Here is a 12,183-nt window from a genome sequence, read left to right as displayed (position 1 = left end):
CCCCCCCCCCAAAAAAAAAAACACAGCAGAACAACCCCAAACCCAGAAAAACACCCAGTATTCTAAATAAATGTGAAAATATTTTCTTTTCATTGACAGGTTCTCTTCTTGCTTTTGGACAACAAAATGTTTCTCCAGTTCAGTCTTCTGCGGAACGTTACACAACGCTTAAATTTGACTTTAATTTTGAGTCACTTTCAGTAACTCTCTACAATAGTGGTATGAATGAGGTTTGTGACACAGCTTTTACCATACAAATGCGGTGGAAAATGTAGGCTTCTCACATGGACAGAACTCAGGGTAGTAAAACAAAGAGTTTTGTTGGTTGTGTTGGCTTTTTAATGCTTGGCTTATGGAGCTTATGCAATTTATCCTGGGACTTTGAGTTTTTAGTGGGCAGAGAATGTCCTTAATTTGAAGGACGTAAGTGCATTTCTAAAATCCACACTAAGAAAAACAAAACCAAAACCAAACAAAAAAACCCATAACCAACCAAGATGACTCACCATTTGATTTGGTCATTCAAGCCATGATTCCAGTTATCCAAAATAAAAATGAAGATTTGAAAAGCAGGAATTGCTAGCCTAGATGATGGCTTGTTCTATGCATGGTGCCTAAATAGTTAGTAAGCAGATTCAAGGTGTACATGACCCATACTTCCTTCTTACATATCCCTGAGCGTGAGCAATAATGGATGACCTTCCTGTGCTGAAAACAGAAGAGAGAGATGTGCAGTGTTGCCTTGTTTTTATGACTTAATATGCTTTGTCTAGATGTGAAACTGCTTGCTTTATAAGCCTTGGTATTTAGTGAACACCTGGAAGCTTGATATTTAAAACAGCTATAATGCAGGAATTTGTGGTGTTTTTTGTATGAGGGGAATATAATTCTAATAAGTTGTTGTGAAATGAGCATCATGGGAAGAAGCACACTGTAATGTGTGGTGTTCTTCATATCCTTTCCACTTACTGCTGAGGTCCTGGTTGTAGATGACTTAGTGTGATGGGAGCTGAGGGTTCCTCTGGTAGGAGGTTCAGAATTGAGATGAGTTATCCTTTGGTCACGCATTCTGGACAATCACTAGAAATGTGGTGAAGAAGCAACTTTACTATGACCCAACTTGTTTTTTTCTGTTTTCTCAGTGTGTTTCTTAAACTAATTTGTGTGATTGGAGGACTGATGACAGCAACAGGCTAATCAGAACCCTCAGTTCATGGATCAAAATGCACATGGCTAGTAGCAAGTGAAACGTGCTTATTACTTTGTTCTGTGATAACTAATCCTATTATTTTTCATTATGTAGAAGCCTCTGCTTTCACTGCATAGTGACATATTACGCCTTGGTGAACTCCGACTGCATCTCATGGCATCATCGGGGAAGATGTTTTCAGATGGCTCAATGGACATTAATGTTAAACTCAAGGCATGTACCCTGGATGATCTCAGAGAAGGAATTCAGAATGTGACCGCAAGGTAAGTTTGAGTGCATCAGAAATGAAAAAACTCAATGCAACTTGCAAGGAAGACTGTTTCCTTGTTCTATACTTTACTTCACATGGGACTGGTAAAACTTAGCACCGCTGTCAGTTGTTGCCTGTCATACTGTGCACTAAAGCAATGAAGTAATTTTAATAATGTTAAGCAAGTTTCTTTTATATGTTGATTTCCAGGCTATCCAAAACAAAAAAAAATACCTGGGAGGCTTGAGTATTACAGCAAACTGTGTAGAGCAGCTGGGTGGAGAGCAACCAGCCTCAGCTAGAGAGTTCTGTGCACTGAAACTTTAGTCTGATTGTTACACGCTGTAAGCGTAGTTCCAAAACTGTAGCACACAAATTTTAAATTTAAATTACTGTTAGCAAAGTCTTTACCCTCTTAATTCTGGAGGAAACACTGATTTCTTATGTTGAAATTCTTATTTATAAATGGCACAGGGAGAAAAAAATGGCACTCCCTACGCATCCTTCTTTTTCTAGGCCTATGTGTTATGATGTGTGAAATATTTCTTACTAAACTTGTTTTCCAGAATGATAGACAAGAAAGATGACACAAATGACAGCTCTATGATAGATATAAGCTACAAGCAGGATAAAAATGGAACTGAAGTAATTGCTGTCCTTGACAAGCTGTACATATGTGCCAGTATGGAGTTTTTGTTGACAGTAGCAGATTTTTTCATTAACTCAGTGCCGTCATCCTCAACTGAAAGATCTGCACAGTTCCAATTAAAGCGTGTTGCTTCTGGGAAATCCAAGCCAGAAACAGGTCTGTAAAAACTGATTTCCACCTCCCACTCCCATTCTCCTCCTTTACAGACTTCATACTGAAAATAAATCATCCAAATGTTTTCAAGATGCTATCTTGCTATCAGTCTTAAGAAGTGAGTTTATTCTTCAGGTTGTGTAAATTGGCCATTGATACTACAGATTGTTGTAAGTGGTAGTAGTTCTAAAACTGCTGTGTTAAGTTGTGCAATATTTAGCTCTGCTGGATCGCACATCACTCATGCTAAACAGGATTTTTACGCGTGTAATATTGCAAAGCAAGCATCCTTAGGGTAAAAAGCACCACGCAGATAGTAGTCAAGGAATTAAAAAGAGCAACCTACTCTATAAAGGTGAGTGGCGAAAAATGTCTTACCCTTACATCTGCAAGTTGTGTATCTTGAAACTGTAGGTTATTGGTTCAGTTCAGTTTTATAGGAAACTAAGTTTTTGATTAATAGCTTTCCTCTTTTTGGTTGAAGACTGAAGGTAAAGCATGATGAAGCAAGGGCAAGAAGGACCACTTCTGAGTTGTTTGGTTTTAAGTGATTGCTAGGCTTGCCTGACTTGTGATCAGACTTGATCTGTGGGTTCTGTTGTTCAGCTGGTTCCCAACAGCCCTCCCTTTCTTTTGAGGAACTTGGCAGAGTGCTAGGAGTTAGCCTTAAGTTTTATGAATTGCCCTAGGATGTCAGCAGTTAACTTGCTCTCCTCTTCCCTTGTTGGAGATGTGCACAAGTTATGTGATGAGGGAGGGATGATACATGCTCCTGAAAAATGACACATGCCCCAGAAAAATGGCACTTGCAGGGTCTGCTCAGGACTACCCAAACGGGTTGCTGGCTGCAACCCATGATGGCTAGCTTTCTTTGCTTTTCCTGTGGTGCACCAAGCCTCAACTTGGCACCTGTTCCATTGGATAGGTGTAATATTCTGATATTACCAGCAGTAGGTGTGAGTAAATAATATAATGAGTCCTAGTGTGCAGGCAGGTCACATGCCATTATACTGCCTAGCACTGAGAACTTAATTTATCACTAGGTTAGAGAGTCTTACCTTTAGCTGAGATAAATACAATACGATTCTCTCCTGTTTGGAGACTGAGTGGATATTCTGACAAGAAATAGGATATTGTAAATCTTTGTTTCGATTAGAAACTTCACTCTAAAATAGTTAGTTACTTTAGGTATCAAGCCAGAAGATAACTATTTCCAACTTGGCTTTGTAGAGCCAGTGCTTAGGTTGACTATAGTGTATAGAACTAATACTGTCTTTTTACAATATTGAAACAAACAGTTTCTTCAGAACAAAACTTCTGACCAGTTTGCTGAATTCTGGACACTGTGCAATATTCAGTTCCAGCAAAGCATTCCTGTAAAAAGTGAGACATTATTTGTTAAACTTATTCCTCTAAAATTATGTAGTGATTTTTATGCATGGTTTAGGTATTATGTACATAATAATGCTTTCAAACCTTTTATATTCAAGGGGTTTTTAAAACTTATTTTCACAGAAATATCTGTACGGCCAAACATGACAGTAAAAGCTGTGATCATGGATCCAGAAATTATATTTGTTGCTAATTTGACTGATGCTAATGCCCCTGCCTTAAAAGTTTCCTTCCAATGTGACTTCTCTTTGACATCTGGAAAGCTTGCACAAAGGATGACAGCTCAAGTGAAGGGCTTCAAAGTATTGGCCTGTGCTTTTCTCGAAGAAAAAGATGACAAGAATGTTACTACGGTAAGAAAACTTGTTTTTTGTAGTGGAAAAATGTAATGAGAACTGTTGGCAGGTGTGTCCTTTAGTTGGCATATCCATAGTGCTCAGAAAACTCAGGTTTCATATAATTTATTATGAACATAGGAAGGGACTGTGCATCATGTTGTATGCCATTTAAAGGCGACTTATCAGCAGGTGGAAGACTTCACACAGAGCTCTGTCTAAAACCTGTGTAGTGCATTTGTAAATCAAATTAAAAGTTTCTTACTGAAGAAATTGTATGAGGGGTTTGGAAGACTAAGAAATACCTCTCTGCAGCTTTGTTTACTGCCTGTCACTTTAGTTGTTGCAGTAGTGTATGCTGATCAGCATGTTGTCTGGAATGTCATCTACTCATTCCTGGCAGGGAGCATTGATCCACAATGGTGGCCTGTGTGGTTCATCTCACACATGATATCTTTCCTTATACGTTTGGTTTTCTTAAGGATTCAGGGTTTTTTTTGACTACAGCATCGGTCTATCTTGTGTATTGGGTTTTTGTTCGGTCTGTTTTTTTAAGCCTTACGTCAAAAGCTTTTATTTCACTAACTTGTAATCTTCCAGCACAAAATTGCTCTTGTGCAAATTTGGATGCTGGAATGAAGCACAGTAACACTATGGAAAGAATGCTGTTACCCTGTAACCTGTTATTTTATGAGATTAGCATCCCTTTAGCTAATAGGATTAAAAAGCACAAGATTGTTTGAAAAGGTTAGATTCCAGGATTTACTTTAATAATCAAATCATATTTTTCACCCAGGTGTTACGGCCATCTTCTTTGGTCATGGAAAATATGATGCATGTCTCAGGGTTACAAACTGTGGTAGTAACAATAGAAGAACTTACTATAAAGGTAAGATTTTAAAGCTGTCTTTGGCAGAACAGCTGTCTTTCTCAAGTTGTGTCTTGGGGTTTTTTAAATTTTTGTATTGCTATTTAAAATTTCCATTTTCCATTTTTTTAATTCCAGAAATAGGCATTTATCCTTTTTAGAGCTGCTCTGTGTTCGGGGGAAAAAAAATAATTACATGTTCCTTTTTTGCCAATCTCTTGGCAAGAAAGAGCTAATTTAAATACCTCAGGTACTGGGATTCCTCCTACCAGTTTCTTCCAAATTTATGAAACAACCCTTCCCCTTGCTGCCACCATCACTATTTTTCTCTTCAGAGAGACTTTTAAGCAGGAGTGTGGACACAAGTTACTGTAAATTTAAGGCTGTTAACATGATTTCCAGAATGATGTAGAATGTGAAATACCTTGTTCTTAACAGGTAAATTCATAATTGTGTATATACTAAAAGTCTTTCTGAATGTAATTTGCTAATTCTCATATAAGAAGTTCACAAAATTGCATTTGTGGTCTGGAAAGGTGGTCAACGGTGAAGTCTTAAACTATAAGTAATAGTACGTTGTTCCTAGAGCATAAAGCTTTTGACAGATGTACTGTAATGCTAATTGAAATGGTGGTGTACATAACTGCAAACATGCTTTTTTGAACACCTCAAAGATCTTGAATTCACGCTTTACAGTGTAGTAGGGTAAAAATTGTTATTGATGACTGTTATGGGAGTACCATGTATCAGTAAAAGTGAATTCCAATCTGAGATTTTTATTCTTGAGCCTGTGAGATTGTGAGGCAGGAATTGGGAAAATTTGTAGGAAAGGATAGTAAGAGGAGGTCCATAAATGGACTCTGTTTCTTTATCTTGGAATTTAAGTTGCATCTCTTACAATGGCCTTTAATGCTCTGCACCTGTATGAAGAACCCAAGAGTTATTTGCCATTTCCATTTATTATATATTTTATATGTTAATCAGCTGTAAAATGTTTTGCACTATAAAGGATTTTTTTAATTTGTTCAAGATCTCACCAATAATTCTGAATACTGTGATGACCATTATGGCTGCCATAAAACCCAAAGCAACAGAAGAGGATTCTAGAGGAGCAACTGAAGTTTCTGAGAATTTGTGGCAAGTGAAGCCTGTAGATGAGTGCAGTGATTGGTTTCTTGGTGTTGATGTAGCCACAGAAGTAACAGAAGCTTTTAAGGACTGTGAACATATTCTGAAAGAAGAGAAATTTGACATTTTAGTGAAATCAGTTCAGATCACCTTGGAATGTGGTCTGGGACATCGTACTGTCCCTTTATTGTTAGTAGAATCTGTGTTTTCAGGTGTCCTTAAGAACTGGTCCTCACTGATGGAGGTCACTGCTGATATGTCACTGGAGGTACGTAGAATGAAATTGTTAGCAGTTTAAAAAACTTCTGCACATTTCATAATGTTCAAGCAAGTTTTTAGTACACTTTCTATGTGCTAAGTTAATAATAGGTTTAAGTTGTAGTGCTCTTAGGAGTTCTCTGGTAGTCAGGCAAATACGACTAAGCATATTGTAGTTTTTACAGAAACCTTGCGATCAGTGGTAGATTTTAATGGCACTTGCTACTACAGAATAATCTAGTCCTCTCTGTTTTTTTAATTATTTTTTGCATATTCACTTTTTGCTGTATGAACACTGAGCTTGGCTTAGTTGAATATTCAAATTTAACTCTTATTGACCACCTTTTATAATTTCTCTAGCATTGTATTTATTGGTAAGATAGAAGTTACACTCTCTTTCTCAAAATCTTCTCTGCATTGTGTATTGTAATCACACAATGTTTATTTTGCCAGCTATTGCAAAAAAACCCACTTTGTAATATCTCAGTTTGTGAATACAACAGCCAAGGCTATCACTATATTGTGGAGTTTGGGATCCTGCTGAGTGTGCTGAAGGTCAGCTCTAAGACAAGGATTCTGGATTTTAGAACAGCAAACTTCAGTTCACTCAGGGCTCAGTTGAGAGGGATTCAATGGGAAGCTTCCATGGAATACAAAGGAGCTAGTGAGTGTTGGGAATTCAAGAACTCTCTCGTGGAAGCACAAAGCCAATTTATCCCTTACAAAGGAAAGGGAAGTAAGCGGAGCAAGAGACCCCCTTGGCTCAACCATGACCTCCTGGGTCTACTCAAATCACAAAGGGAAGCACACCAGAAATGGAGAATTAGAGGATTATCCACCGAGACCTACAAGGGCATTGCCAGAGCATGCAGAGATGTAGTTTGAAAAGCAAAAGCCCAGCTCAAATTGAAATTGGCTGTAGACATAAAAAATAACAAGAAAGGTTTCTTCAGACATGTCAACCACAAGCAGAAAAAGAAGGAAAACAGGCCCACTGTTAAAGAGTAAAGGAGAGTCAATCACCAACAATGCTGAAAAGGCAGAGGTCCTCAACACTTCATTCACCTCTGTCTTTACCAACACTGTTGGGTCCCAGGCTTTGGGAACAAAATTGCCGGTTGATCCAAACACCGACCCACCATCGGTGAAGGAAGAGTTAGTACATGAATTACTACAGGAGCTTGACCCCTACAAATCAATGGGCCCTGACACCATCCACCCAAGGGTGTTGAGAGAGCTGGCTGACATCACTGCAAGGCCACTCTCCATAAGCTTCGAGAAGTCATGGAGAATGGGGGATGTCCCAGAGGACTGAAGGAAGGCAAATGTTACCCCTATGTACAAGAAAGGCTCGAGGGAGGATCTGGGTAACGGTAGGCCCATCAGCCTTACTTCAATCCCTGGGAAAGTTATGGAATGAATCCTCCTGGGGGCCCTCACAAGTCAAATGAAGCACGTGATTGGAAAAAGCCAGCATGGCTTCACTAAAGGTAGATTGTACTTGACAAACCTGGTGGCCTTCTATGACAAAGTGACTTGCCTGGTTGACATGGGGCGGGCAGTGGACATTGCCTACCTGGACTTCTCCAAGGCCTTTGATACAGTCCCCCACAGTCTCCTCCTAGAGAAATTAATGCGTTATGGCCTGGACAAGTGGTCTGTGCAGTGGGTGGGGAACTGGGTGACAGGCCGCACCCAAAGGGTGGTGGTAAATAGCTCTTTCTCAAACTGGCAACCTGTCACTAGTGGAGTCCCCCAGGGATCGATATTGGGCCCAATGTTATTCAACATCTTTATAAGTGACCTGGGTAACAGCATCAAGTGTAGCCCGATTAAGTTTGCTGATTACACCAAGTTGAGTGGGGAGGTAGACACTGCAGAAGGGAGAGCTGCTCTGCAGGGAGATCTGGATAGGCTGGAAGAGTGGGCCAGCAAGAACCTTATGAGGTTCAGCAAGGAGAATTGTAAGGTCATGCACCTGGGAAAACATAATCTGGGAGTGCAGCACAGACTGGGATCCACCTGGCTGGAGAGCAGCTCTGTGGAAAGGGACCTGGGGGTCCTGGTGGACAGAAAGCTCAACATGAGTGAACAGTGTTACTGCTGCAGCCAAGAAGGCCAACAGGATGCTGGGTTGCATCGAAAAGGGCATCACCAGCAGAGACAAAGAAGTCATCATCCCACTTTACTCAGCGCTCATCAGGCCACACCTGGAGTACTGTGTACAGTTCTGGTGCCCGCTATACAAAAAGGATGTGGGCAGGCTGGAAGGGGTCCAGAGAAGGGCCACCAAGATGATCAAAGGACTGGGAAGCCTGCCATATGAGGATAGGCTGGGAGAAGTGGGTTTGTTCAGCCTTGAGAAAAGGAGGCTTAGAAGGGATCTCATCACCATGTACCAGCACTTAAGGGGGAGCTGCAAAGAAGATGGAGACTCCCTTTTTACACAGAGTCACATGGAGAGGAGAAGGGGGAATGGACACAAGTTGCTCTTGGGGAGATTCCGATTGGACACCAGAGGAAAACTTTTCACAGTGAGGACAGTCAACCACTGGAATAATCTCCCCGGGGAAGTGGTTGACTCGGCCACATTAGACACCTTTAAGAGTCGTCTGGACAGGGTGCTGATCCATCTTGTTTAGACTGCGCTCTTCCTAGAAAGGTTGGACTAGATGATCCCTGAGGTCCCTTCCAACCTGTGATTCTGTGATTTTCCGCAAGATACAGTGAATTCTGAGATGGTATAAGCCTCTTTTGGAGGCAGCATATTAAAATTCCATACCACCGGTTGTGCAGCTGCTCTGTGCAATAGGTTAACTACATCTTGGTTATATTTTGTCAGTTTACCAGATGTACCTCCACTCCATTCTGTACTGGTTATACAAGTAGCCTTCTTTCATTGCTAGATGTGCATTTCCATAGGGTATAGAAGATGCATACCTAATCATATACAACTGGGGGAAGGCACTGTGGTTGCAGAAGTGGGGAGGGATGAGGAAGATAGCTGAAAGGGACTATCCAGTACTATTTGGTCCACAGCTTCTGTTCAGTTTTGCAGTGGCTGAAGGGAGGTAAAAAAACTTGGTGTAGGCTATGAGTTAGATGAATTGTTCCCATGGACCACGTGCAGGCTAAAGTTTGTTCAGACTAATTGTTATTTCATAGTACAATGATGTACTTGTGGCCTTCAAGTTCTTGATCTCAAACAACATAGGGGAGGATAGAGACTGCATTATATTAAGTGAAGGTGTTCAGAAGACGTGGAGTTACCAGGTTGCCTCTAAAAGCAAGCCAGGTAGTCAGTTCTTTAAAAACAATGTCACTTATGAAAAAAATGTATAAGTTACACTTCTGTGTATTATTTTTTGAAGCCATTAAAAGTTCATGCTAGACCTCCAAAATGTGAAATTAAGAATAATTGGGTTTTTTTATTAATGTTTTTGTTACTAAATTCTATTGGAAGGAACTCAGTTCTTTATTTTTAGATGCCTTATTTAATTTTGATTCTTTCTGTAGATTCATTATTACAATGAAACCTATGCAGTGTGGGAGCCGCTTATTGAACGAATTGAAGGAGGAAAGAAGCAATGGAGTTTAAAGCTGGAAGTATGTAAACATACTTGAAACTCTGTGAAATAGTTCAAATGGACATCTATTTTTTAAAAGTTTTAGGCAATAGAACATTGACCTTTTGAATGCTGTTGCTTTGAGAGAGCTATGCAATTTCACATGAAAAGAGACCCAGCCTTTCCATATCTTAAGGTTCTTGTGAATAACATTAATTGTCCAGTGCATGGGCAAAATGTAGCATGTAACCACACCTACAGAGAGGAAAGAAAATAACTTCCTTGCCTTCAACGGTGGTACAATATTTCTTTGTTTGTGTAAGGTGTGAGATTTACAAGGTAAAGTAGGTTTTCCTTTGCTTGGTGAAATTGTCAAGTGTAGGTCACTTTTTTTCTCCTCTTCTAACATAGGAGAAAGTAATCTATGTATTCATAATTGTCTAATGAAATTTTCATTTTAGATGAAGACTAACCCTGTCCAAGAGAGAAGTTTGATGCCTGGGGATGATTTCATTGTGCTTCCTGAGCCACAAACTGCAGTTAACATCTCTTCAAAGGATACAATGAATATAACAATATCCAAATGTTGTCTTGCTGTTTTCAGTAATTTAGCCAAGGTAGTCCTAATGGGCAGAAGGTGCTGCATTATGTGGGAAGTTCTGATTTTCTTTCTTAAAGGACTTTCTGTGCTGCCAGTCACAAGCCAATGACTATTCTGCAACCCCAATATATGTTATCTAGCAGGGCTGAGGAAGTTTTACTCTGATTAGTCATTCAGGGCTAACAAAAAGGTGGTGATAGGTTTTGAAAGAAGCAATTTTTGTGTTAGAAGAACAAATGTGCTTATGAAGGACTTAAGGAACAGTTCTATAAGCAGGCTGCATGAAAACAAAACCCTCTAAAAAACCATGACCCTGTCCCAAAATCCTTTTTTTGAAATACTAAAAGAGAAATTGATTTCCCTTCCATTGGTTTCTCCTTAATAGTATACTAAGAAAGGTGTGCATTTTAGGATTGACTTTCAAACTGTAGAAGTAGAATGCCCAGCATGTTAAAAATTTTTTTTTCCTTTATTTTCCTTGTGATAGTAGGTCTGCTTATGAATGTCCTAGGCTTTTTTCCCATTTTTTTATGGGGAGGAAGAAATACTGGTTTTCGTGGTTGGTTTTTTTTTGTGTGTGTGTGTGTTTGGTTTTTTTTTTTTTTGTTAAAAAGGCTATTTTTACAGAATGTAACTTAGGCCTGTTTATTTTTTAATTCTAAATGAGCAACGGTTCTCCAAGTTAGTACTTGCTTATATTGTAAGTCTATATTGGCAGTCAGTTTCCATGGCTTTTGTGTAAATCAAACAAATGTCTGTAAGCATAAGTTGTGGTTGAATGTGAAATATGTACATGGTGAATGTGCTTGGGACTTCTGTGTCCCAAGATCTTATTTTTCTCTTACAACCTAACAACTGTAAAAAATATTCCCTGTGAGGAGTATGAATGCTTATTGCAGCATCAACATTTATTGCAAATCACAGAATAATAATGACATTTTTTGGAAGTAATCTTTACTTCCCTGAAATACTACTATACAAAGCACAGGTATTGCTATATTGTTTTTTTGTTTGTTTAAAACAGTAGTTGCTGGGAACTGTCTTTTAAAACCTTTATATATGTTATTGTGGCTCTTTACGTATGACATGTATGTTGTTAATTACAGGCATTTTCAGAAGGGACTGCATCCACGTTTGACTATTCCTTTAAAGAGACAGCACCTTTCATAGTGAAAAATGCCCTAGGTGTTCCTCTCAAAGTGCTTCCTAGCTCCAATTTTCGGATAGTTGGTTCAGTTGAAAAAGAAAACATGAATGATGTAGAAATTGGTCAGAACATGGAACTGGAATACTCTGTTTTTGAAGTGCCCCAACGAGGAAAGTTGTCTGCATTGTACCGACAAGAAAGCTCCGTCTTCTCTTTAAACTTAGGTATTATGCCAGGGAACACCGTGCATTATGACATGTTGAGAATGGGAAGATGGGGAGTCAGTATTGTTAAATTCAGTGTGATCAAGATTCAGGTGAAGTACATTGTGTTGAAACTGCTTTTGAATACTGATGGCAATTAAAAAAAATTAAACCAGATACTGGACTTGTTAAAAAGATGTAAAATTCCTTCTCTCCAGTTTTTCAGAGAGTGAAAAGTACATATTTTTTCTCCCCCTTTGGCAGAAATGGAACATTCTAGAGGAGTCATTGATAGACCGTCTTATAGATGCTGGGGACATAGGTCTGTGGGTTCCAACTCCTGTTAAACAGGATCTTAATTTCTCATATCCCTGCTACCATTCAGCTTTCTGTAGTTACCCAGTTACTGAGAGCAGTTATGAT

General features: G+C 39.2%; 1 protein-coding gene across 2 annotated transcripts in view; it reads left to right on the top strand.

The window, feature by feature from the left end:
* VPS13C (vacuolar protein sorting 13 homolog C) overlaps positions 1-12,183 on the top strand; it is a 103,334-nt gene that overhangs the window by 56,658 nt on the left and 34,493 nt on the right. For both annotated transcript variants that reach the window (XM_064456641.1, XM_064456642.1), the window contains exons 47-55: positions 100-230; positions 1,304-1,473; positions 2,027-2,265; positions 3,778-4,007; positions 4,786-4,878; positions 5,888-6,253; positions 9,760-9,849; positions 10,271-10,426; positions 11,517-11,781. In XM_064456641.1, the coding sequence (XP_064312711.1) occupies positions 100-230; positions 1,304-1,473; positions 2,027-2,265; positions 3,778-4,007; positions 4,786-4,878; positions 5,888-6,253; positions 9,760-9,849; positions 10,271-10,426; positions 11,517-11,781 (1,740 nt within the window). The remainder of the gene's footprint in view (positions 1-99; positions 231-1,303; positions 1,474-2,026; positions 2,266-3,777; positions 4,008-4,785; positions 4,879-5,887; positions 6,254-9,759; positions 9,850-10,270; positions 10,427-11,516; positions 11,782-12,183) is intronic.

Source organism: Phalacrocorax carbo, chromosome 7, assembly GCF_963921805.1.
Source record: "Phalacrocorax carbo chromosome 7, bPhaCar2.1, whole genome shotgun sequence".
NCBI lineage: Eukaryota > Metazoa > Chordata > Aves > Suliformes > Phalacrocoracidae > Phalacrocorax > Phalacrocorax carbo.
Note: the sequence above shows the minus strand (reverse complement) of the source record. Positions and strands in the feature narration are given on the sequence as shown.